At 37.5% G+C, this 24,634-nt stretch overlaps 1 protein-coding gene across 1 annotated transcript in view; it reads right to left on the reverse strand.

Moving 5' to 3' along the window:
* Positions 1–24,634, reverse strand: part of DCDC1 (doublecortin domain containing 1) — a 440,548-nt gene that overhangs the window by 23,678 nt on the left and 392,236 nt on the right. Inside the window, exons 28-34 of the mRNA XM_055142558.1 lie at positions 21,180–21,273; positions 18,858–19,028; positions 7,985–8,173; positions 6,218–6,421; positions 4,234–4,435; positions 1,057–1,209; positions 300–401 (exon numbers count right to left, since the gene is read on the reverse strand). Coding sequence (XP_054998533.1) covers positions 300–401; positions 1,057–1,209; positions 4,234–4,435; positions 6,218–6,421; positions 7,985–8,173; positions 18,858–19,028; positions 21,180–21,273 — 1,115 coding nt within the window. The remainder of the gene's footprint in view (positions 1–299; positions 402–1,056; positions 1,210–4,233; positions 4,436–6,217; positions 6,422–7,984; positions 8,174–18,857; positions 19,029–21,179; positions 21,274–24,634) is intronic.

Raw genomic sequence — 24,634 nt, forward strand, 5'->3', positions numbered from 1 at the left:
TGAGCATTTCCAGGTGTGTGCTTCTAACCCCTTGCCCCCACCCCCTACCACCAAACACTAAAAAATAACAAATAGAAAACCAACATTGAAATATATATATATATATATATATGTATTTATATATCAAGTTTTAGTCTTAAAAAACTTTACATATGTATAAAGTCTTATTGACTTTTTCAATATAATTATTTAGTAATTAGTTACTTATCTGGTGTCGAAGGACAGAAAAATAATCTGTCTATAAATTGATTTTACAAGTGGAATTAAGCATAGTGATGTTTGTTTTAGTACATACTCACCTTTTAACTGTCTCCTTATATGTTTCATGGTCTCAAGATCAGCCAAAATTTTGTCCTTTTTTAGCCAGTTCTGTTTTTCTAATTTTTCTGCCTTCTGCAAAGCTAGAATTTGAAAAAAAAACCTATAATAGTTTATCTTGAATTCTTAATCAACAGTAATTTGTCATGTAAGTCAATAATTTATAAAGAACTTTCTGTTCCAAGAAATAGATTCAACTAGAAACAAGTAATTAAAGCACGTCTTTAAAGAACTGAGGGTGGAGGGAAAGAACAGAGCTGAGTTATTATATAGATTTACCATATGAAATAGCCATATTTCATTTTGTGCTTCCACAAACTATTTGGAGGTGATGAAAGTCTGGCTTGGAACCATTCATTTTTTAAGCATGCACCTACTGCCTAAAGGGTGCAATTCTTAAAAATGAAAATGTGCAGACAGGTCGTCTTCAGTGTGAATTAAACTCATTTGTTATTTTCTAATGTATACCATTATTTTCAGCCTTATAGACCAAGGATCTCTTTATCAACAAAACGGGACATTTTCCTGTGCATAATACTCCATTCTAGTAAGAAAAATTGCAGGTGAATAAGTAGTAACTATCCTGTGCACACGTAAGTTGATGGACTTCTTGTACTTTGCAAATACAAGTTGTTATTAGGTTGACATCATATGCATTTAATTCATTTTCTTTGGCTGACATATAATTCATTATTTTCTTTTATACAATTGTTTGAAAATAAAAAACAAATGCCTTACCATTTGGAGATATGAATGGTTCACCACAAGATACCCAGATGGCAATAGGATTTCTGAGAATAAGAGTGAGCAAAGACTTATCGATACCAACAAAACTATCAGATGTCGCAAACTTTGGAAATAATGTACTCTTCGCTTTCATTTTCAGGTTTTCTGGGAAATAAATGACATATTTACCATTGCTCAATAAATAATGAGTAAATTATCTTACTGAATTCATGTGTTTATTCAAAATATTTCATTTCTTAAAGACTTGATTTAAATGGTGCTACAAACCCAGATGCCAACACATAAATATAACCTGAAACTTCATGTCCATTCAAAGAATGTAAACTACTCTGAGCTTAAGTGCAGATTTTTATTTCTTTCCTACATTTAATCTAGTACTGAGAGAAGTTTGAAGTGGATTACAAAAACATGTAGTTTGATACATGTACAGATTATTGTTAAAATAAAGATATGTAAAAGTCATATTATTGAGGAGAGTATAGGAAGGGCCCAAGTCTAAAGTTTAGTAGTTGAAAGAAATAGGCTCAAGTGCTTCAGCAATCTCATCTTTACATGAATAATAATATTTATATTATTTATCTCATGGGCACATTCAAAGAAAAAAAAGAAAAAATTCATTAGAATACGCTCCTAACGAACATAGATAAAAAAGAAACTCTTAGTGAACTAACTCTAACAATATATTAACGGGATCATGCAACATGACCAAGTACGGTTCATTCAAGGAATGCAAAAATGGTTCAACATATGAAAATCAATGCATAAAATCCAGACCAAAAGGAACAAAATCCTTCCAAAAAAAAGAAAGACAAAAAATCACATTGTCATGTTCATCTCAGTAAATGTTTTTTTGTTGTTTTTTTTTGTTTTGTTTTGTTTTTTTTGTTTTTGGGTCACACCCGGCGATGCACAGGGGTTACTCCTGGCTCTTCACTCAGGAATTACCCCTGGCGGTGCTCATGGGATGCTGGGATTAGAACCCGGGTAGGCTGCGTGCAAGGCAAACGCCCTACCTGCTGTGCTATCGCTCCAGCCCCTCAGTAAATGTTTTTGATAAAAATATTCTCGCTAAAAATATTCTTACTAAAATGGAGATAATGGAATATAACTCAAAATAGTGAGGGCCTTATGTGACAAAACACTATTAACATACTCAATGGGGAAATGGAAAGCTTTTCCACTAAGACTTGACCAGAAACATACTATCACTACTGTTATATGTTATACTTACATAACAATGGAAATGCTATGCAATTGGAAGTGATAGAAAACAGGCAAGAGAAGGAAACAAAAGAGCTCAGACATAAAAGAGAAGAAAAATTTCTATTTCTGAGTAGAATATAATGTTTATAAGACCCTAAAGTTTCCACTAAAAATCTACTACAACTAATAAACCAATATAGTATATATAAAAATTTGCTGCATTTCTCTATATAAACAACAAATAAAAAATAAATAAAAAATCTCATTTAGAATTTCATTAAAAAGTATGAAATACCTAGGAATAACTTAAGAAAGGTGAAAGATTTCTAAATCAAAAGCTACAGATTATTGTTAAAATAAATAGAAAGTATGTAGGTATGGAAAGGTATTTCACACATGAATTGCAAAAATTTAACATTGTAAAAATGACCATTCCACACAAAGCATTATGTGATTCAATATGATTAAATTCAATGAAATCCCTATCAAAATATCAATTACTTTTTTTAAACAAATAGAAATATTATTTTCACCAGAAAGATCCACAATAGCTAAAGTAATACCAAGGCAGAAGAGAAATAAAGATGACATCATGCCCCGTAACTTCAAGCTTTATTACAAACATACAATAATTAAAACAATATAGTATTGAAATAAAAATACAACACAAATCAATAGAATTGAGAATTCTCATTAAATTGTAAATTGTAATACTATTAAATCAATAGAATAGAACTGAGTATTGTAGTTAACTATGATAAAGGAATCAAGAGTACAAAATGGAGAAAGCAGTCTTCAATAAATGGTGTCATATTTATGAAAACAATATTTATGTATGATCAAATGATCATATGATCAAAAGATCAAATATGATCAAATAAGTAAATATTTTCACATGAGTATTCACATTAATATAAATTTATTCATTTGGTCTTCTGAAAGGCTTCAATTAATGACTACTAATCTCCTTACATCACAAAGAAGAAAGTGAGGTACAGAGAGTCTAAATAACTTGCCCAAGATCATTCAGCTAGCAAGTAACGGAACTCAGATTTGAATCCTGCTATTCTTATTCCAAAATTCAAGTTCTTAACATCAAAATTAATACAGTCAACACAGAATCAATGGAAACTTGAGAAGACTTCTGGATCATTACTACCAAGACTCTTCCCTTAGTGAGGAGCAACTGGGGACACTTCCCTTGCCATCAATGTGCTCATGAGCTGATATAAATCACAATGATAGAAACAAAAAACTGTAAAACTAAGTGGTAAGAGAGAACTTCTTTTGGAGCTTCTGTGAGCATACAAAGGCAGCAAAGATGAGCAGCCACAAACATTAGTTGGAGGGGAAATGATATGAAAGGGTACTCTCTCTTCAAGCGGTAAGAAGACATTTACAATGACCGTGTCCCACTTTCTTAAGTGACCTCCAGTTGGTTCTGACTTTGAGTGCAAAAGTCTCTGATGTTTCATAAAGTAGTTAAGCTGAAAAATATGCTTTATAAATTCTAAGTAATTCATTCATTGTCTTTATATTCAAAATTTATTTTTAAAAATATTCCTCTTATTTTTCAAGCTAAAATAATATGTGGGGGGCAGAAGAGATAGCTAAGATGCTAGCTTTGTTTGTAACCAACCTTGGTTCAATCCCTGGCACCACAGGGTTCTCTAAATATCTCAGGTCTTTGCACTGAACTGCTAGTCCAGCTGGCTAAGATTTTCTAAGAGATCCCCCACTGCTACCATTCCTGATCACTACGTGGTGAATCCTCTGCCTCCCAACCCCTGCCCCCCCCAAAAAAAATTGCATGAATCTCATTTATATTCTCAGAATTATCAAGTAAGGTAACTTTCTATGATCTTAAATTCTTACTAAAAAAGGAAACTAAATGAAAGCATTACATGTAATTTTATTATGAGCAAGCATAAGTAGAATCAACTGAATGTTTATAATGTAACCAACCTTCCATACTGCTAGAGGCTCTCTCTTTTGTTCCAATAGTGGCTGCACGTATTTTTTGTTCCTCAGAATTGTTCTGAATGAATGATGCATCTAGAGCCCAAAGAACCAAGTCACGCAAAGAAAGGACCACGGTTCCATCTTTGGTATATATTCTGGAGGCTGTTCTAGCAAGACCAAGTTGTTTCGTACATTCTGTAAGAAGCTAGAGAACACAGACTATCAGGAATTGAGAGGGAACTGTGGCAGAACTGGGAATAAACATAAAGAACTTCTTATTTTAGAAATCCAAGTTAATCCTTTAATGAAAGAAAATTGAAAGTTGAATAACTGTCAACTTATTTGGAGACAATTTTTGATATTTGGTTATCCTACCTATTCTCACAACATGAGTTCAATCTGGTAGTGAAATCTCATCTCCAGAAATTAACACAGCTGCTGACATATTTTCATACAATTTATTACCAGAGGATTTCTTGAGAAATGCCCAAACTAGAAATTCACTTCAATTTTTCTTTTTTGTAAGATATAAAAGTATTGTAATATTTCATAATGATGATCTGCTTTAAAATAAATGAGTAGCTGGATATTTTTTAAAACTAGAACTGGCACTATTAACATTTCCATTATGTACACAGGAAAACAGGCTGAAAGATTAATATTTTGCCCTAGACTATAAAAATCAGCTGTGGGATCTCAGGGTGAATCCTGGATTTGCTCATTTTTGTGCTTTTCTTAGTCTATGGAAAATAATACAATATTTTAAAAAATCTATTTATAGTTAACCAAAGAGGTAAATAAATGAGCACAAATGCTTACAAGAACATCTCCAGAATCTATTCGTTTTGTACATTACACTGCTGTAAAGTATGTCGTTAAAACACTGACCAGATTGGATTGCTAAGGCAACCATCAAGTGATGGAAGGACTGAACTGGGCCTTTGAGGGTCTCTGCTCTTCTGGAGACTATGAGGAAATAGTCTATAACTTATTTATTTATTTTTTTAGGACTTAAAAATGTTTTTTTTTTTAAATTTTATTGAATCACCATGAGATAGTTACAAACTTTCATGTTTGGGTTACAGTCTCACAATGATCAAACACCCATCCCTCCACCAGTGCACATTCCCCACCACCAATTTCCCGGGTTTACCTCCCCTTTCCCACCCTCCCCCTGCCTCTAAGGCAGAAAATATTCCTCATACTCTCTCTCTACTTTTGGGCATTATAGCTTGCAACACAGACACTGAGAGGTCATCATGTTTGGTCCATTATCTACTTTTGGCATGCATTTCCCATCCCAACTGTTTCCTCCACCCATCATTTCCTAATGATCCCTTCTCTATTCCATCTGCCTTCTCCCCTCCACTCATGAAGCAGTCTTCCAGCTACGGGGCAACCCCTCTGGCCCTTGTATCTACCGTCCTTGGGTGTCAGCGTCATGTGATGCTACCCCACACTCCACAAATGAGTGCAGTCCCTCTATGTCTGTCCCTCTCTTTCTGAATTGTCTATAACTTAGACCACATATTCCTCCCAGCAAATTCTCCTGCTTCTTCAAAGTGGAAGTGAAATCCTGTCAACCAATGAGCACTCAGATAGCCCAGATTACCAATGAGATGACATCTCTTAGAATACTGAGACAGCCCACAACTTGAATCTGGAATGGAAAGGGAGACACAATGGCATATTTTACCACAAAGAGAAGGCTGGCTTTTTAGCCCTGTTTTCCCTCTGCTTTTATATATCTTTGCCCTGGAGCCAATCTAAAAACCATATTCTGCTTCCTCCTTTTTCTAAGTCCATATCAAAAGAAACACATTCAAGTTGACTACCCCAAGAAAACAAAGATTCAGATCTTGTCAGCACAAATCAGGGAGACCGGAGAGGAACATTAGCTCAGTCCACTGCTCTTTTCTTGTCAGAAGAATCACCGTTATCATTATCTCTGAGAATGCAAGAAGCATTTAAGTGACTGGCCACTTACCATGGGGAATGTTCTAGCCACAATTAACTTCCCGTTTCGATATCCATCTCCATTTCTGTAAGCCATTATTTTCACCGCCTTCTGGTGCGTAGCTGCCATGCCACTCTGCGTCACAGTTCGCGTGCAGGTCTTCATCCGTAAAGATAACAGTAGTTCCTCATAATAGCTTAGTGTTTTCTCAGCCTCATGAGAAGATAAATCAGCCTGATTTAAGAAAAATAAAATAGAACTATTTGAACATTTTTAATTGGATTATTGGAGCACAGTTGAGTGAGACATTTTGCACGGCTCCCTTCATGTACTGTAGGTATCAGAGGCTGTGGTGGATGGCTGTTGGGTCAGAATCCCTCATTCTCTCCCCGGCCCTGTCTGGAGTCACTTTGGGCCTCTAGGCTTTGCATTCCTCGCCTTCTCTTTTCTAGCGTCTCCTATTACAGGAGATGAGGAAGAAGAAAGCCAGGGTCAGAGATTCTGGGTTTGGACTCTAGCAGTGTAGATCATCTTTTACCTTTCTGACCTGAGGATGAGGCGACCAGGTGGGGACAGACATAGAACAGAAAGGGAGCTGGTCTTAAGCACGTGGTCATGAGAGCAGGGAGCTTCATGCTGTGCTTCCCCTTTCTATCCTTCCTCAGGCTGCTGCCCTGAGGAAGATGCTCTGAGATACCGTGGCAATGGGTGTGCTTCCAATCCGCTGAGCACCACCTCTCCCCCACGCCACGGTCACTGAAGGAAAGCCAAGTGCCTTCCGGTGACAGCAGGCCTGACTTCTTTCTCCTTCAGAGACATTGCTTCAGGGACATCTAGTACAGCCTGTTACTACCCGGAACAATCCCTGCCACCGTCTGAACTGCCAAGTATCAGGTTTAAGAGAGAGGTGAGTGGTCTGAGAATGGGGCAGGCAGAACCTGAAAAACGCACCCCATGGGACGGTTCCCCTACCCCTTTAGGATCACTCCTTTTTCTATACATCTGTGTAAGTTCTCTTTAGCGCCTCTCACTTGAAGCCTGAAGAAAAGGATTTTGCAATGGTGCTGTCTTTATTTTTGCCCAGTTTTTATTCAGGCTCTGCAATTTATAACACTATTAATGATCGAGTTTCAGGCCTACAATGTTCCAGCCCCACACTCACCTCAGTGTCGGTGACCCTCCACTAATCTCCAGGTCCCCAACTCCCTTGGCAAACTACTTTTTCTTAAAACTTTAATTAACACACTTTGGGTCACATATTTACAATAGGAAGGCAGCTGAGAGATTATTTGTTTCTCTATGAGTTATAAACAGTATTAGACATGGATGAACGATTCAGGCAGCCCACTTCAATAGCCGTTACCAACAGTATGTTAAATCTGCCTAAATGTTCAGAACTCCTCAAAGAGTTTACCCTTTGCAAGTAGCAAAAAAAAAATCCACTCCATCAAGTAAAGGTTAGCAGCTACTTTCTTTTCAAAAAGTTACCTTTTTTTTTCAAAAGCAACTGAGAGAGAAGGTTTTTGAAAGTAGAATCAGCAGTTGATGATTAAATCCATAGAGTGCCCGATTAACTTCAAAGAGCATATCAAACCATTAGTAGGCAAAGTCTTTTTTAAATTACAACAGGGAAAAGGAAATCAACGCAGGTGGAAGGAGAGGTGAGGGTGACTGAGAGGAAGATGGATAGGATGAGTGGAAATGAAGTTGAACGAAAGGCAGATAATGCACCAAAGTTTCCTAACTGTTGCCATATAAGCAGAGTTTTCCATAAGCACAGCTCAGATGACTACGCACCTTGGCCACACTGATAGCCTTAAAAGGCCCTCTTGAGAAGGTCTTCTGGGTCCTGAAACCGGAGGCACAGAGGAATGACACCCCTGGAGGTAACGGTTTTAGTCCCTTCTCTGCTCTTGCGAATTGTGCACAAGCCAAACAGAGCATTATTTTTTTCTTTCCAGCAGTAGTTGAAAGAAAGTAGTATCCCTAAAAAGAGGGACAAAGATGTTTTTATACAAACACACCTCAATTATGATAGCATTTTGGTGGAACAGTCTGCAATAAAAATAAAGCACTTTCAGAAGTCCTGAATGCCAAATTTAAAATCTTAACGTGAGTGCATTATTTTGTTGTCTACTAATTTTATAAAAACATATCTTCAAATTCCATTGACTTGAAAAAGCTTAGAGGCAATGACAGTTCAATACCATTGAGGTTTGCTTGCATCCACAGTTGAATTTTTAATAGGAATTGCCAGTTCTGGATTTGATACAAGAAATATCAAGATAAGCAAAGGGTGCATTGTGGTGTCCAGAAAGAGACAGAGCCATCCCATCCAAGATTATAGAAACTAAGTTTAAAAAGATTGAAGAATCAACATGAAGTCATCTTCACTGGCCAAATGGGACTGCTTTGTAATAACAAAAAGAATAAACCTGAAATTCTTTGAACATGTTTGAATACATAAACTCCTAGGAGTTCATAACGGTGCTGAAGATATTGTAAAAGTAATAACAGCAAAACCAACAAATATATGGAAACAAAATTACATCTCATACCATGGTAGAGAACTTGACAGTGAAAACCATACCTTATAGCCTATTCCACAAAGTAAACTGGCACCAATTCATAAGTGGAAATTAGCCGTTAGAGAGTGTGGCAGAGTGTTTACAAAGATGAGCACAGTATAAACCTCCAACTCTTATTTGGATTCCTTTTTGAAAAGTGACATTGCTACTTCTTCAATCAAGCAAAGAAGTTTCTCCTTTCAGGCACCGGCCCCTCCCACCACCGAGATGTGATCCCTGGGGCCGCGCACGTGTGCGGCCTCTCCGCAGCTGCACAAGCGTGAATCCAGACCCAGCAAAACCTCTTTCGGCATGGGCAACTCCTCGCAGAATGTCTCCAGCCTGAGAACTAAGCCTCGGCCCTGTGCCCGCCCAGGAGGGGAAAGGTATTTCTCTCTCTCGCCTCTTTCTCTCTGGGGATGAAGGGCGCGGTGTCTGCCATATTAAGACGACCACAGATGGGATTTACGACAAAAACTGCAGCAAAAGGACACGAGGGTGCTCTTGGGAAGGTGGGAGGCACCGGCCCCTCCCACCGCCAAGATGTGATCCCAGGGGCCGCACGCGTGTGCGGCCTCTCTTAAACCTCGGCCCCGTGCCCGCCCAGGAGGGGAAAGGTATTTCTCTCTCTCGCCTCTTTCTCTCCGGGGATGAAGGGCGCGGTGTCTGCCATATTAAGATGACCACAGATTGGGTTTTCAAGCCTGCAATGCTCCAATATCTGGAAGAAATCTCCCTGGACTTAGTGTTAAAGTACAGAAATTCAAAACCGCGTGACCGCTACTGTGGCCATGCGACCTTATTTGTTTTCACAGTAGGTCTGAATCTAGTGGGGTACTCCTAACAACAATAGTGAGGTCTGTGTTGAAATATTGACTGTAACCAAAGTAAACAGAATGTAAAATGAAACTTATCAGTTACAAGGTAGGGGGTGGGGGGGTGGGATGGAAGGTGTACTGTGTGGTTTTTTTTTGGTTTTTTTTTTTTGGTGGTGGTATATGGGCACTGGTGAAGGGATGGTTGTTTCAGCATTGTATAAGCCTGAAAGCATTGTAATCTTCCACACGGTGATTTAATAAAATAAAATTGTTATTTAAAAAAAAAAAAGAAGTTTCTCCTTTCCTGACTCTGGGCAAGACCATAAGACTTGCCTATACACTAATGTATGCAAGAAGCCAGAGAATGTTGGCACAATGAAGCTTTTACTTTTTTGGTTGTACTTAAAACCCTGAGACCATAATGGGAACAGTCTTAAGCCAGTCCACTTGAGATGCTTGGAAGGGAACCAAGGTCCTGCCAACCTTCAGACATGGGTGGGTGACTCTGTTCACCATTACACCCCAAACTGCTTACTCACAAAGAGGGGTGAAGAGGTAAGGAGGTGGAGAAAAAAGATCATTAATTAAAGCTACTGTTTCTAGTTGGTCTGTAAAATCATAATAGATAAGTGAAATGCATAAAAAATATTAAGTAGCTATCCTGTCATCCCTTATTTTTTCCTTTTTCAAAAAAATTGAATCACTGCGAGATAGAGTTACAGAGTTTTCATGTTTGAGTTTCAGTCATACAATGATTGAACACCCATCCCTACACCAGTGCACATTTTCCACCACCAATGTCCTTAGTATCCCTCCCCATCCCACCCTTCCCCCTGCCTCTATGGCAGACAATTTCCCCCATACTCTCTCTTTACTTTGGGGAATTATGGTTTGTAATACTGATACTGATACTGATACATTTGCTCCTTTATTTAGTTTCAGCACACTTCTCCCATCTGGAATTATCCCTCCAACCATCATTGACTTAGTGATCCCTTCTCTTCCAGCTGCCTTCTCCCCCAGCTCATGATATCCTGCCATCCCTGAAAGTCATATATTTTTTGGTTGTCAAATACCTAGTTTCAGAAGCAAAATTTTCCCTTACATTAAACTTTCAGCTAATAAATGTGAAGATGATATGGCAGAATTAGAAAAAAACTGACTTCTGGTAAACTCTTAATGAAATTATTAACTTAAAGTTCACCAAAAAAAATGCTGGATAAAAAGTCACTGGGGAAAAAAAAATTAATGTAGGAGTTGGTTATAGTCACTTGGGTCCCTGTTTAAGAACAAAGCACTGGAGAGCTAAAGATTATAGTACAGCTGGTAAGACCCTTGTCTTGCTGGCGACCAACCCTGGTTCCAATCCCAGTGACATACAACATCTCAGGAGCCTTCTTGATCACTAGTGATGTGCTACCCCACTCCATCAAATGACAATATACAGAGAACTGGATCAATGAATTACTGTTGATTTGTTAGATGTAATAAAGGCAGAATTATTGTGTAAGAAAAATATTAGCAGTATATGTACAAGTTTGGAGTGAAAATGACACTATGCCTGGAAATGGTCAATGTTGCTAATCCTTGGTTACAGTTGAATTTGAATGAGTATATGAGAATCCATAGGAGTATTCTCTTTACTAATGTATTGACATGAACATTTTCATAAATGTCCCATATTTTCCATAAAATTGTAGGCAGTGATGTAGAAAATCTTGAATTTGCTTTGTTACTCAAAAAACAAAAAGTTATTAAACAGCCAAATTTAATATTATTATTCACAAATTGCACTTAAAATATTTTACCTAAAGTATTTTTAAGTGCAATCATGATACTATACATTAGATTCCCAGAATCTTTTTTTCAAGTGTTCTACATCCTTTAAATTTTGGTGTTTTTTTTGGAGGGGGTGCTGGAGCGATAGCACAGTGGTGGGGCATTCGCCTTGCACACAGCTGACCCAAGTTCGATTCCTGCGCCCCTCTTGGAGAGCCCGGCAAGCTACCGAGAGTATCTCATCCACTCGGCAGAGCCTGGCAAGCTACCCGTGGTGTATTCAATATGCCAAAAACAGTAACAACAAGTCTCAAAATGGAGACGTTACTGGTGCCTGCTTGAGCAAATCGATGAGCAACGGGATGACATTGACACAGTGATTCTCAAATTACAGCTAAGATAGCAAAAGCTCAAAGGGAAATTTTCATATACTCTCAACCCAAATGGTATATTGGCAGGGCTATAAAAATGAATGTGACTTCTGATTCCAAGGCCTTGGATTTTTCACATTTGTCACATCATTTAAACTCTGCCCTTTAAGTATGTAAAACTATCTGAATTCAAAGCCAATATTCAGATAGTACTTTTGGAAATATAATTCTTAAATTCTAATGTGGATTTGTCTATATATGCACATATGATTTCCATTTTTCCTACAAATTACTGGAAGACAGAAAATTAAACTATCCACTCTCAGGTAGATTCAAATGAATATTATACATAGAATAATTTGCATAGAAAAGCTGTACTTTATGATGAATTGTGTGCCAATTATTTTCCTTATTGCACAGGAGACATTATTGAAAGCATTCAAAAAAAGTATTCTTCATTCATTAAGAAATCAATACCCATGACTTGGTACAGTCATTTTGCTGGTTTCTGAATTGTTTTGTTTTTGCAATGATGCGTGTACACAATGTAAACTGGAGTTTTGGTTAATTCATTCACAGTTAATGCATCTCTGAAACTGCTGATGAAAATAAAAATGCAGTATATTTTGGTAGCTTCCAGGATTAGGATATGCCTGCAGGATGCAAACAGATTTTAAAAGTCCAGTAAGTCAGCTGCTAGCTCTATTTACACAAAATATCAATTTATTTGATTTTTTTCCCCTATGAAATCTCTCATTGAAATGACTAACTTGTTTTGTTGATTTGGCCTCATATATAGTCTATGACAATGGCACTGGTCTGAGAACAATCATTATTATTAAATGCATATGGCCAATTTGATTATAAAATTACTTTAATCATTAATATTCTGTTATCATTTATATATTTATTAATCATAAAATTTATCATTTAAATGAGCTTTTGTATGTTAAAAATCACTAACAACATATTTGGCATCTAATATGGATATGAATATGTAATTTTGATGCACAAAATATTTACTTGATATTAGTTTTGCTTTCCTAAAATACACAAGCCTAGGTTAAAATACAGAGTTTCTTCTGTTATTCTTTTTGCTGTTTTGCTGTATCTGGATCAAACCTGATGCCTCACACACACCAAACATATGTCCTCCTAGTGAGCTGCATCCCTGGCCCTAAAGAAGGAGTTGTTACCCTGTGTGTATATTGGATTTCTGGAAAGTCTAAGAATGCAGTAATTTTATAGAGTATTTGGGTCATATATGTACCTGGAGGGGGTGAACATTGGTAATTATGAGACTGTCAAGGAGGTCAGTAACTCCATGTAGGCTAAGAATTAACCACTGACCCAAAGTATTTGTACAAGGTAAAGTTTCCCCAGCTCAGAGATGTATTTTTCAAAAATCTGCCAATCCCAGGAATGATACATTATTATGCCCGTCAGATTAATTACATTAATTTATAACAGATAAGGTATCATCTGACTATTGCAATGACAAATTATAATATGTTAGAACAAATAATTATTAAAACCTTGGAAGCTGTGTCTTAATTAGCATAAATCAAAGAACATCTTGATTATATGGTTCAAAGAATGACACCATAACCTATACTCAACTTCCACTATTAATGTTGAATGTTTTAAAAAGACTAGACAGTCTAAATTTTTCACTGAAGTTGCTAAAATGCAAGAAACTTTTATTTATTTATTGTTCACTACAGGGACCACTACTGATAGGGCTGTGGGGAGGGGTGTATATGGTGCCAACATTATACATTCAACATATTACTTTTCCATGTGACTCATAAAACATCTGATAACTAGTTCTCCCTCTTGGAGAACCTGGCAAGCCACCGAGTTTACTGCCCCCACAGGAGAGCCTGGCAAGCTCCCCATGGCATATTCATATGCCAAATACACTAACAATTATGGGTCTCATTCACCTGACCCTGAAGAGCCTCTAATGTAGCACTGTCGGGAAAGACAAGTAAAGAGAGGCTGCTAAAATCTCAGGGCTGGGATGAATGGAGATGTTACTGGGCCTGCTCTAGCAAATCATTGATCAACAGGATGACAGTATATACATACCTCTCGGAGAGCCCGGCAAGCTACCAGGAGTATCCCACCCTCATAGCAGAGCCTGGCAAGATACCCATGGCGTATTCGATATGCCAAAAACAGTAATGATAGGCCTCATTCCCCCGACCCTGAAAGAGCCTCCAATCATTGGGAAAGATGAGTAAGGAGAGGCTGCTAAAATCTCAGGGCTGAGAGGAATAGAGACGTTACTGGTGCCCACTTGAGTAAATTGACGAACAACGGGATGACAGTGATACAGTGATGTGACTCATATTCCTTACCCCAAACTGCAAGCCAGTTCCACAGGGCCCAGAAAGAGAATGCCAAAAAGGCACAAGATGAACACTAAATGCAATGAACAAATAATAAGACTGGTATGGACCAAGAAATCAAGAGTGAAGGTGCAGTAAGACTACCGTGATTGCTGCTAAAAAGTACACGTGCCTGACGCAGTCACTAAAAGTGGCAATGGCACTGAAGTTCAGCTACCAACTTTAGAAGACCACCTGACTTTCAGATTTAAGGACTTACTTTGCTAAAAAGGGTCATTTTATTATCTCTTGGGACTTATGGAAGCACTTTCTATAGAAAGGAAAATGACAGAAGAACATGTGACCTTTGGACTGGAGACATAATACAAGGAGACATAACACACTTTGCCCATGGTTGACCCTAGTTTGATCACTGGCATCACATATGGTCCCTGAGCTCAGCTGGTTGTGGCCCCAATCTTCCCCCCAACCCCAAAAACATTTAAAAAATGACCGTCATGGATTTTTTGGAAGGAAGTAAACTACACGTATGATTTTATGATGAGTCCAGAGGAAAGCACATGTGGCTACACTCCTCCCATTGATATTCTTCACTTAACTAAGTTGTATTAGGCCTGCACAAGTGAAGCAAAAGTCTGCCAAAGAGCTTCTAAAATATTCTAATAAAAGGGTCACGGATATTCTGGTAGTTAAAATGTTAACTTTTTCTTCCAAAGACCCTCCAGATGCTCTCTGAGATGCTCAGGGTGGGGGAGGAGCGCTGGTTGTTCCACTGTCTATCAGGGCTTTAATGCCACTATCATTTTAACTCAGCTCAGAGACCGCCATTTATCATAACTCCCCACCAGTTCTACAATCCCACTTGCCCTGTTCTTTCACTAAAAACATGAGTTAAAAAACCACCAGGAAATTTCTAGTCTGCACAAAAAAAAAACGGTATGATGAACTCCACCTCCTCTTCACCCAGCTTCAGCTATTACTCTCAATTATTAATATTGTCTTATCTTTAACCTCACCTATGTTCCTCCTTCAACTGCATTGCTTTGAAGTAAAGCTCAGGTGTCATTAACATTCCACTCCTAAATACTTATTTCTAAAAATAAAAATAAAAACAATATCTTACCATATAAAATATTCAATAATCTTTCAATATTATACTCTCTTGCAATTTTTAAAACAGAATTAAAAGTCTATGTTTTTTTTTTTACATTTCTTTTAAATTTGTTTCTTCAGTATATCTTTTCTTTCTTTCCCTTTCTTAGGATTCTTTGTTGTAGACTTTTCTCCAGGAGTTTTAGAATTGAAAAACCTCTTTATGATAATGAGTTTTAAAAAATACTCATTATCTGTAGTATTTTCATTTAATTATTGGGTAAAGTGAAGGACTTGATTAAGTTATACTTAGACCTTTTAGAGCAAGAGCATTTTATAAATGATAGACTTGTGTCAATGGATATATGTTTTCTGTTGTGTCACCTTTTGTAATGATTATCAGTGCCTAAATACAGTAATTTTATCATATTTACAGTAATGGTATTCTGATTTTTTACATCACTTATTTCTGGGATATTTCTATGCAGTAAAACTTTCCATTTTTTGCCCATTCTTTTGTTTTCTTGAGGTATTTTTCACAAAAGAAACAATTGCTTGATTTCTTTATTTCTCAGTTTTTGCAGTAACAAACTGCCGTCTGAGCATCCTCTAATGGTGATCTCTGAGTTACTATTGTTTTTTTCATAATACATAAGCATGAAGATTTAAATATCTAATGTATATCAATTTACTGCATTCATTAGTTTTATTGATGCTTGAACTGTATCTTCTTTGAAGTGGAAGCTTTGATTTCTTTTGAACTGATCTTGATGGTCTTTATCAGTCACTGTCACCCTGTTGCTCATCGATTTGTTCGAGCGGGCACCAGTAACGTCTCTCATTGTGAGACTTATTGCTACTGTTTTTGGCATATCGAATACGCCACGGGTAGCTTGCCAGGCTCTGCCGTGCAGGCTCGATACTCTCGGTAGCTTGCCGGGCTCTCCGAGAGGGGCAGAATGAGTTTGGAGAGGAGAAAAGGGCAAGGTGGTGGTGGTGGGGGAAGAGGTAGAGAAAGGGCGATTACCACAGTTAAAACCAGAGATATAAAAAATGATTTGGTATATTTGGATAACCAGGAATTATTCTTTAGAACAGGGGAATGATGACTTGACAGGAAAGAAGGAGCAGTTTTGAGATGTCCAAGGAACAAAACAAGAAAGGTCCCTAGAGGGTTTTTTGGGTACATTATGATATTTTGACTTTCTATAGGCCAGTGGTCAAGCAAGGTAGCCAGACACACTAGTATATAAATATTTCAGATATTTGTAAAGGAATATGTATATAATTCCTTACTAGTAAAAATTATAGACCCAAATTTATGAATCACTTCCTTGAAAAATTAGAATATAGGGGTTGGGGCAATAGTACAGCAGGTAGGGCTCTTGCCTTGCATACAGCCAACCTGGGTTCAATACCCGCTATTCTATATGGTCCACTGAGCCCTGTCAAGAGTGATCTCTGAGTCCAGAGCCAGGAGTAAGCCCTGAGCACTGCCGAGTGTAACCCCAAAAACCAAACAAATGGAAGAAATCAGAATATATTCATGCTTAGCCCATGCCTGGTAAAACATAATATAGTTCAAGTAACTTACAATCATTTGTATTTCAAAGAATTTTTTTTTCACTAAAAAACATCCAAGATCTTTATGTAACTCCTAGTCCACTTCTTCTTTCTCCACTATTATCTCCTTGCATTGTTTGGTAATCTCAGTTTTATAATCCAAGGCCAAGGTTTGTCATTGTCCAATACAATTTCCTTGTTTTGTTTCTTTGTATGCCAGAGATGAATAAAATCATCTGATATTTTTCCACCCTGTGACTTACTTTGTTTAACATTATGCTCCCCTTTTATATCTAAGTTGCAGCAAATCACCTGATCTTACATTTTCTTATGGCGAAACAGTATTCCATTATGTATATGTACCCAAACTTCATCATGCATTCAACTACAATTGGAAATTTGGATTGTTTCCATACTCAAGCTATTGTTGTAAGTGCTGCAGTGAACATAGGTGTGTATTTATCCTTTTGAATTGAATTTTTTGTCCAAAAATGGAATCTCTGGGTCATAGAGAAGCTCTATATGGGTCCTATGAAAGTTGTACCTTTTGAGACATCTCTATATTGTTTTCATAAAGGCTGACCAGACAACATTCTGAACAACAAAAGGGATTTCATTATATCCCTGCTAACACTGATTGGTTTCAGTGTTTTCTGCTATATGCTATTCTCACTGGGGCAAGATGATATCTCATTGTCATTTGATTTCCATTGCACTGATAATAAGTAACTACGAACATGTTTTTATATGCCAATCTGTATGTCCTGTTCAAGGAAGTGTCTATCTCCTCTTCCCAATTTGTGATGGGGTTATTGATATTTTTATTGTCAAGCATTGTGTGTGCTTTATGTCTTATTTATTAGTCCCTTACCTGATGTAGTATATGTGAGTACTATTCACCCATATTCACCCATTTAGCAGATGTCATTTAATTTTTGTTCAGGTTTCTTTTTCATGTAAAAACTTTTTTTTTTTTGCTTTTTGGGTCACACCTGGAGATGCACACGGGTCACTCCTGGAGGCTCTGTACTCAGGAACTGCCTCTGACAGTGCTCAAGGGACCATATGAGATGCTGGGAATCGAACCTGGGTTGGCCACGCGCAAAGCAAATGCCCTACCCGATGTTCTATTGCTCCAGTCCCAAAAACTTTTAATTTGATGTAGTTTCTCTGTTTATTTCTGTTTTTGTTATCAGTGTCAATATAGTTAAAGCATTCAAGACACCTCTGAGGTCCACATCATGAGCATTCCATTAATGCCTTTCTCAATGCACTTTATGGATGATACCTACTTTGAATTAACTTTTGTGTATGGCGTGAGAAACAGATCCAGCTGTATTATTTTGCATATCACTCCAGTTTCCACCACACCACTTGTTGAAGAAGCTTTCCTTGTTTCATTTACTGAAGAGCATCTTTGCCGTAATTTAACTGCACATCATGCTTAGGGTTCATCTCTGGGCTCTCAATTCTGTTCCACTGGTGTTTATTCTTGTACCACAAAGTTTTGATTACTATAGCTTTGTAGTACAACTTAAAGTCAGGGCATACAATACCTCTGTCTTTGGTTTTTGCAGAAGAGCTATTTGGGGAGTTCTATGATGCCACAGATATTTTAGTAGAGTTTATTTCTAGGTCCTGGAAGATTATCATAGGAGTTTTGATGGGAATTATGCTGTATCTGAATAATGCTTTGGGTAGGATGCTCTTTTTGACTTGTTAATTCTTCAAGTACATGAATATGAAATATCTTTGCAGATGACATGGAAGAATATCTATTTAAAACCTTAGAGTCTCCACCAAACACTTTATTGACAAAAAATAATCTTTTGTATTTTTCTGTGCTTTTTGGACTAGTGTTAATTACAGGTGGTGTGGCAGGCATACCCATGGGAGAGCAGATATGTCTGATGTCCTTCCTCAGGCAAGCTGTAGCAAACTGGTGATAAATCAAAGGTGGTGCTAATGATAGGAAGCCATTAAAACAACACTATCAGAGCTTCATTAACAAAAAATATTTATTTTGTGCAAATATATGATTTCTAAAATTTTTCTTATATTATTAAATTATTTCCTCTTCTAATTTTTTTTATTGTTGTTGTTCATAGTAGAAAGAGAGCACTTACTGGTTGATCAATGTTTTCTTCTTTAATCACAGAAGATGTACAAACACCAGCATAATTGGCAGCTGTGATTTCCTTATCCAGTACAGTGCTATGAAAGGCCTCAAAAGCTTTTTTATTTTCTATGTAGTTCCACTTTTGATTGGAAGTTCCATTGTTATGTGGTTTGTATTTCTAAGTAAAGAGGATGAAATATGAAAGCAAATAGGAAGGTTTATAATTTGGCCATAATCATAATTCAAGTATGCAGCAATAGCTATTCATACATTTAAAACATTTATTAATAAACTGTCTTTGATTTTAAAAACTGGAATCACAAAATAGGTATTATTGTTTTGTTTATTTATCCTTTGCATTTGCAGATATTTATTTTACAAATTCACAGCATTTAAACATGTATATTATTTCTAAGAGTTTCCTTATTATGAAAAAATAGCAAGAAAATGTCATATAAACAAATCTCTGTGTAAAAGATTCCTTAGAATAAGTTCCTTGAGGTGAATTGCTATAAAGATCATAATGAATTTACAATATTATATAAAATTTTATAATTAAAATTCACTTCTAAAAAGGTTATTCTAGTTTACACATCCTCCCATAGTTTATGAAATAATCTGTTTTGCTCACACTCTGGTAAAAACATCCTAATTTAATTAAAAAATAGTATATTGTTGATATTTTCACTTCACTGGTTATTAAGGAGGTTTAAAAATATGAATACATTTAGTTTTATATGCAATAGAAAAGGCATATTTGTTTTAATTATAAGACTTGGCTCAACTAGAAGTAATGAAATGAGTAGTTTCAATTGAACAGAATTTAGCCAGTAGATTATTTCCAAGTGAACATATCATGACACCTCAAGGAACTTTATAATGAATAACACTTACTTTAGCAAGGAGAGATTGATGGCAAAGAGGAAAATAAATGAGTCTTAAGAATTGATTTAATAGGTCAGACAACAGAGCATCTCTCAGAGGTACGTAAAACCAAAGACTGTATTTCAAAGAACAGAAGGGGAGTCTAGTAACATTAACCTAACATGTCTCATTTTTATTATTTTACATGAAGTTTAATATTTTCTCATAAACTGCTTTGAGAAATAAAAATGAGACACTAGCAAAGAAAAATCTTGAAAGGTATTACAAATTACCTTGAGATCAAACTCATTTCATATAAAATGGGAACCTTCAGGGGAAACATCCATATCTATAATTTTATGAAACTGATTAAGGTACTAAATTTGCACCTGCATGAGGTATTATCTCTCTGTGTTCTGTGCCAAAGAGGCGCCTGACAGGGAAGAATGGGATGTCAACAGACACTGCACTTCCAAGAATAAACTTTCAGTCCATATTTATCAACAGGATGGAGGACTTAATTAAGATTTGATATTTATTCAGATTGCTCTGGCCCAATTTTGAATTCAGGACCTTCAAAACAAGTTGCCTCGTTGCTATTAGAAACAGAGAATAAAACATGTTATTGGGAGACAATAATATTTCTGCTCGACAACACAGAATGTTCAATGTGTGGGTTACAACAGAAAGTAAATGCAGAGTGGCAGAGTGGGGATGTTCCTTATTCTCCCAGACAAAAAAGCAAAGGAGCTATTTGTCTAGGACACTCCTTGGTAAAAATGAAATGAAGACGACAGATAAATATGAAAAAAGAACTTCCCACGTCTCTGGCCAAAAATAAATAAATAAATAAATAAATAAATAAATAAATAAATAAATAAATTTCTATAAAACCAGAGTTCTCTGGAGTCTGCAAAAGTTATCTGGGTACTATATAAGACTTGCATAAGTAAGTTACAAGTGTTATTTCAAGTGAGCCCATAAAATAAATGCTGATGAGCTCAACTCCTCCAGGAAGAAGTTTCTGACCCTGCCCTTTTTCTTCAGTTGTCAGGCAGAGGAGGGGATTCGTATAAGTTACCAAGCATTGAACATAAAGCAAGTGCATCTTACAGCCATTCGCCCACTTCATCCCAGGCACCCTCCACTGAGACAGGTCAGGTGCATGAATGCCAGAGAGATGATTTCTCATGCTTGCATTGGATTTCATTTAAGCAAGTAGCATAGCTCCTGACATGCAGCAAGCCCACAATCACCATCTGTTGGATTCAACTAAATTAAGAGCTGCAGGAACACACTGAATTTGAAGGCTAGGCAGACTATTGTAAATAATTTAACAGTGACGTTCAAAACCAGGACTCAGTAAACATTCTTTTACTTTCTCCACAACAAGGAAGCATGGAACTCTATCTCAGTGTACCTGAATGAGGGGTGGTGATCATGCGTTAGCCGGTAGCCCTCTTACCTGAACAATAACTGGATAGCCACCATCTTGCTTTCTAGCCATGGTCATTGATACTGCCAGCACAAGGTCTGGGTTACTCACCAGGTGAAAGGTCCTTGGGAAAAAAAGGATTAAGTATAGTGCAAAAGTGCAAGCTCAGATCAGTGCTCCCTTTGTCCCCTTCATCCTTGCCTGGCTGCTCCTGCTCTTTCCAGGCTATTACTGGGGGCAGGGATTGGGAGTGAGGGGATGCAGTGAGGCTCTGCGGGGCTCCTCACTGCTCCCCACCTTGGCCTGGTGATCACCTGCTGTGGCCCTTCCCAACAGAGCCTGCCACATGCTCCAGACCTTCTGCCACACCAGTGCCCTCGACTTCCCATGCTTTGCGTTTGCCTGGTGGCCCCATCCTTGGATTCCAGAAGTTTGCTCCGTGCTTGACCAACCATCACAGACTAGGTCTGGCTAGGGAAACCAGTAGAGTTCTCTGCCATGCAGTGAACTCCAAGCAGAGCACTCTTCTCAATTGTGGTCTGCAGACCAACATTGTGACCCAATTCCTATCTTGTCCTTTCTTGGCTAACACTCCCTCAAGTCAAGAGAATAACAAAAAGGTTGTTGTCTGTTGAGGTCCCTCTAATACTGGATAGATATGATATGTATGTAGCATTGTAGCATTGTCCTCCCGTTGGTCATCAATTTGCTCGAGTGGGCACCTGCAACATCTCCATTGTGAGAATTGTTGTTACTGTTTTTGGCATATGGAATATGCTGTGGGTAGCTTGCCAGGCTTTGCCGTGCAGGCATGATATTCTCGGTAGCTTGCCAGGCTCTCCGAGAGGGACAGAGGAATCGAATTCAGGTCGGCTGCGTGCAAGGCAAATGCCCTATATGCTGTGCTATCGCTCCAGTCCTGTATGTATGTATGTATATATATATATATATATTAAATATACATATATATATTTTAATCAGGTTAATTCTTCTTCATGTAAAATGCCCCCTGTTTTACTTTGTGGTTTCTGGGTCTACACTGCCTCTTGGATTCACTTTCCTCCCCTGTTTCGCTATTGACAGAGGAGTGTGGCACTGTGAATTCTGGACCACTATGCTTAAATGTAACTCTGAGGCCCCTTTTCAGTTGCTGCCTAGTTTTACTAAGTCACATTGTGCATTAGTTTCTTTATTATCTAAAATAGGGTGATTTTGCAGACTTCATAAGATTCTCTGGGAGAGTTAAATGAGTTAATACATGAAAAACAAATAAACAAAACCAGAAATATTGCCTAGTTCTTAGCATTGACTACTCTGATTATCAGTTATGATTTTTAAAAATAGTTTTCCTTCAAACTCTTTCCTTTTGTTTCCTAAACGAGCTTTCTGTAAAAGTCCAAGATAAATGTTGAATATTTTAAAGTGCTCTTTTTTGGAGCTAACATAAATCTCCTGACTGCACAGCAAAATGAAAATGATTGAGAAAGCCTCTTCAATTCTTTTCCTTGCATCACTTAAAAGCAAAGGTGAACCCAGTATTCCCGGCTCTTGTCTATATAGAAAAAGTCATTTCTTTACATCTGTAAACATAGTTACATTACGGACCTGAGTGGCATTCCTGCTGTGGAAAATAGAGCTCATCCTGACTATAAAATTTAATGAGGTGGGAGTGGAGGGAAGGTTAGAAGAGAAGTTAAAAAAGTCATACATTTTTCTTTTCCTTTTCAAGACAAAAAAATACAGCAGCTATCTAGTTTAATTTCTGGACATAAAACAATACATCCTTACTGTAATGAGTTTACAAGGTCCTGGAAAATATAGTGAAAACCATAACAGAATTTGAAACATGATTCAATTCCTACAAGATAATCACTATTAATCTTACAATGCATGTCTTCCTTCTATTGTTAGTTAATGAGGCATCATTTTAAGACCAAAATGGGTACTTGATTTTCCCCAATATCTTTTTTAGTATTTGTCAGGACCCCTGCTCACCAGGAGAGCTGGTACTCAACATTGATCATCTCCATGGACTCAGCATGCAACATAGCTTGCATTTTGCATTTTTATTGGCACTCAGCATTATTCAAATGAATTAATGATTGCACATTTCCTGCAATGGCCTACTGTGGTATCCAAGATTAGTTATGTAGCAGTTTCTATGCTTTTATTTCCTAATGGAGGGTGCAACTTCTCTCAGCTTCAAGACCCTGCTCAGATGTGTTGCGTTGTTTTTAGTGTTGACTTGACTTTCCCTGTTAGAATGCTGTAGTTGATTGGCCTTTGTTCAAAGTAGGTTTGTTTAAATTCTACAAGAACTTTAAGCTTAAAGATATCTACATAATACTTTGCACAGGGGCGGGGTGGGGGTTGGAGGGGAGGGACAAAGACTAGATGAAATCTCCTTAGTACCAGCAATAGCTAGTATAATTCCTTTCCTTTCTGTGTGATTGTGTGATGGGATTCAGGCCACTTAATCTCTTCCGGTTACCTTGATTTAAACATTTTATTTTTTTAAATTAAATTAAATTTAATTTGTTTTGCTTTTTCGGTTACACCTGGTGATGCTCAGGGGTTACTCCTGGCTCTGCACTCAGGAATTACTCCTGGCAGTGTTCGAGGGACCAAATGGGATGCTGGGAATCAAACCCGGGTCAGCTGTGTGCAAGGCAAATGCCCTACCCACTGTGCTATTGCTCCAGCCCTCTGATTTAAACATTTTAAACAACTCTTTCTGCTTCAAATCCCATATGCAATATTTTCCCCTCTATAGTTTTGAGTCCTGTTAGAGTGATTTTTTTCATCCCTGAGGGTTTTCTTTATTTTCCTTCAGAGACCAAATGATTAACTTAGATTCTGCCAGCAACAAAAATGGGAATAAGATGCTGGAGTATCTCCAAAGTTGATGGTCCATTCTCTGTGACTAGAAGTGGAAAACTATGGCACTTTCCTACTCCATTTTTGTGCTCCCTTGCTCATTTCTTGCACAACTTGCGTAAATTATATGTTACATCAGGAGAGTTCAATATCCAGAAGCCCAAAAGGAAGAACAACTGTAGAAAATCATTAATACATTAGTAGCTACCTGGTTCCTTCCATTATGTTGTTAGTGAGCTCCTTCCCCAACACTCTGGATTGGCAGTTAGTTGCCTTTCTAGATGCAAGCATGTTGTCTAAGCAAAATACGGAAAATTGAAAGTGTGGTTCTTAGAAACTTGTAAATAGGTTTCTGCTACACAATGCAGATCTACCCTATTCTCTAGGGCACATCCATTTACCAGTTTCCAATGACATGAAAGAGAAAAAAGCAAAATACCAATGAGAACTATGGAAAAAGCTCAGAATTACAGTTGTTGTGTAGACACACTTCCATCGGGGACACACATTCCTCTGAACCATGCCTGCATCTAATCCTCAAGGCAAGTGTTGCTGAGATACCCAGAGGGTGACCTGCATGCCCAAGAGGAAATCGTGGTCTCACTGTC

Source organism: Sorex araneus, chromosome 6, assembly GCF_027595985.1.
Source record: "Sorex araneus isolate mSorAra2 chromosome 6, mSorAra2.pri, whole genome shotgun sequence".
NCBI classification, from domain to species: domain Eukaryota; kingdom Metazoa; phylum Chordata; class Mammalia; order Eulipotyphla; family Soricidae; genus Sorex; species Sorex araneus.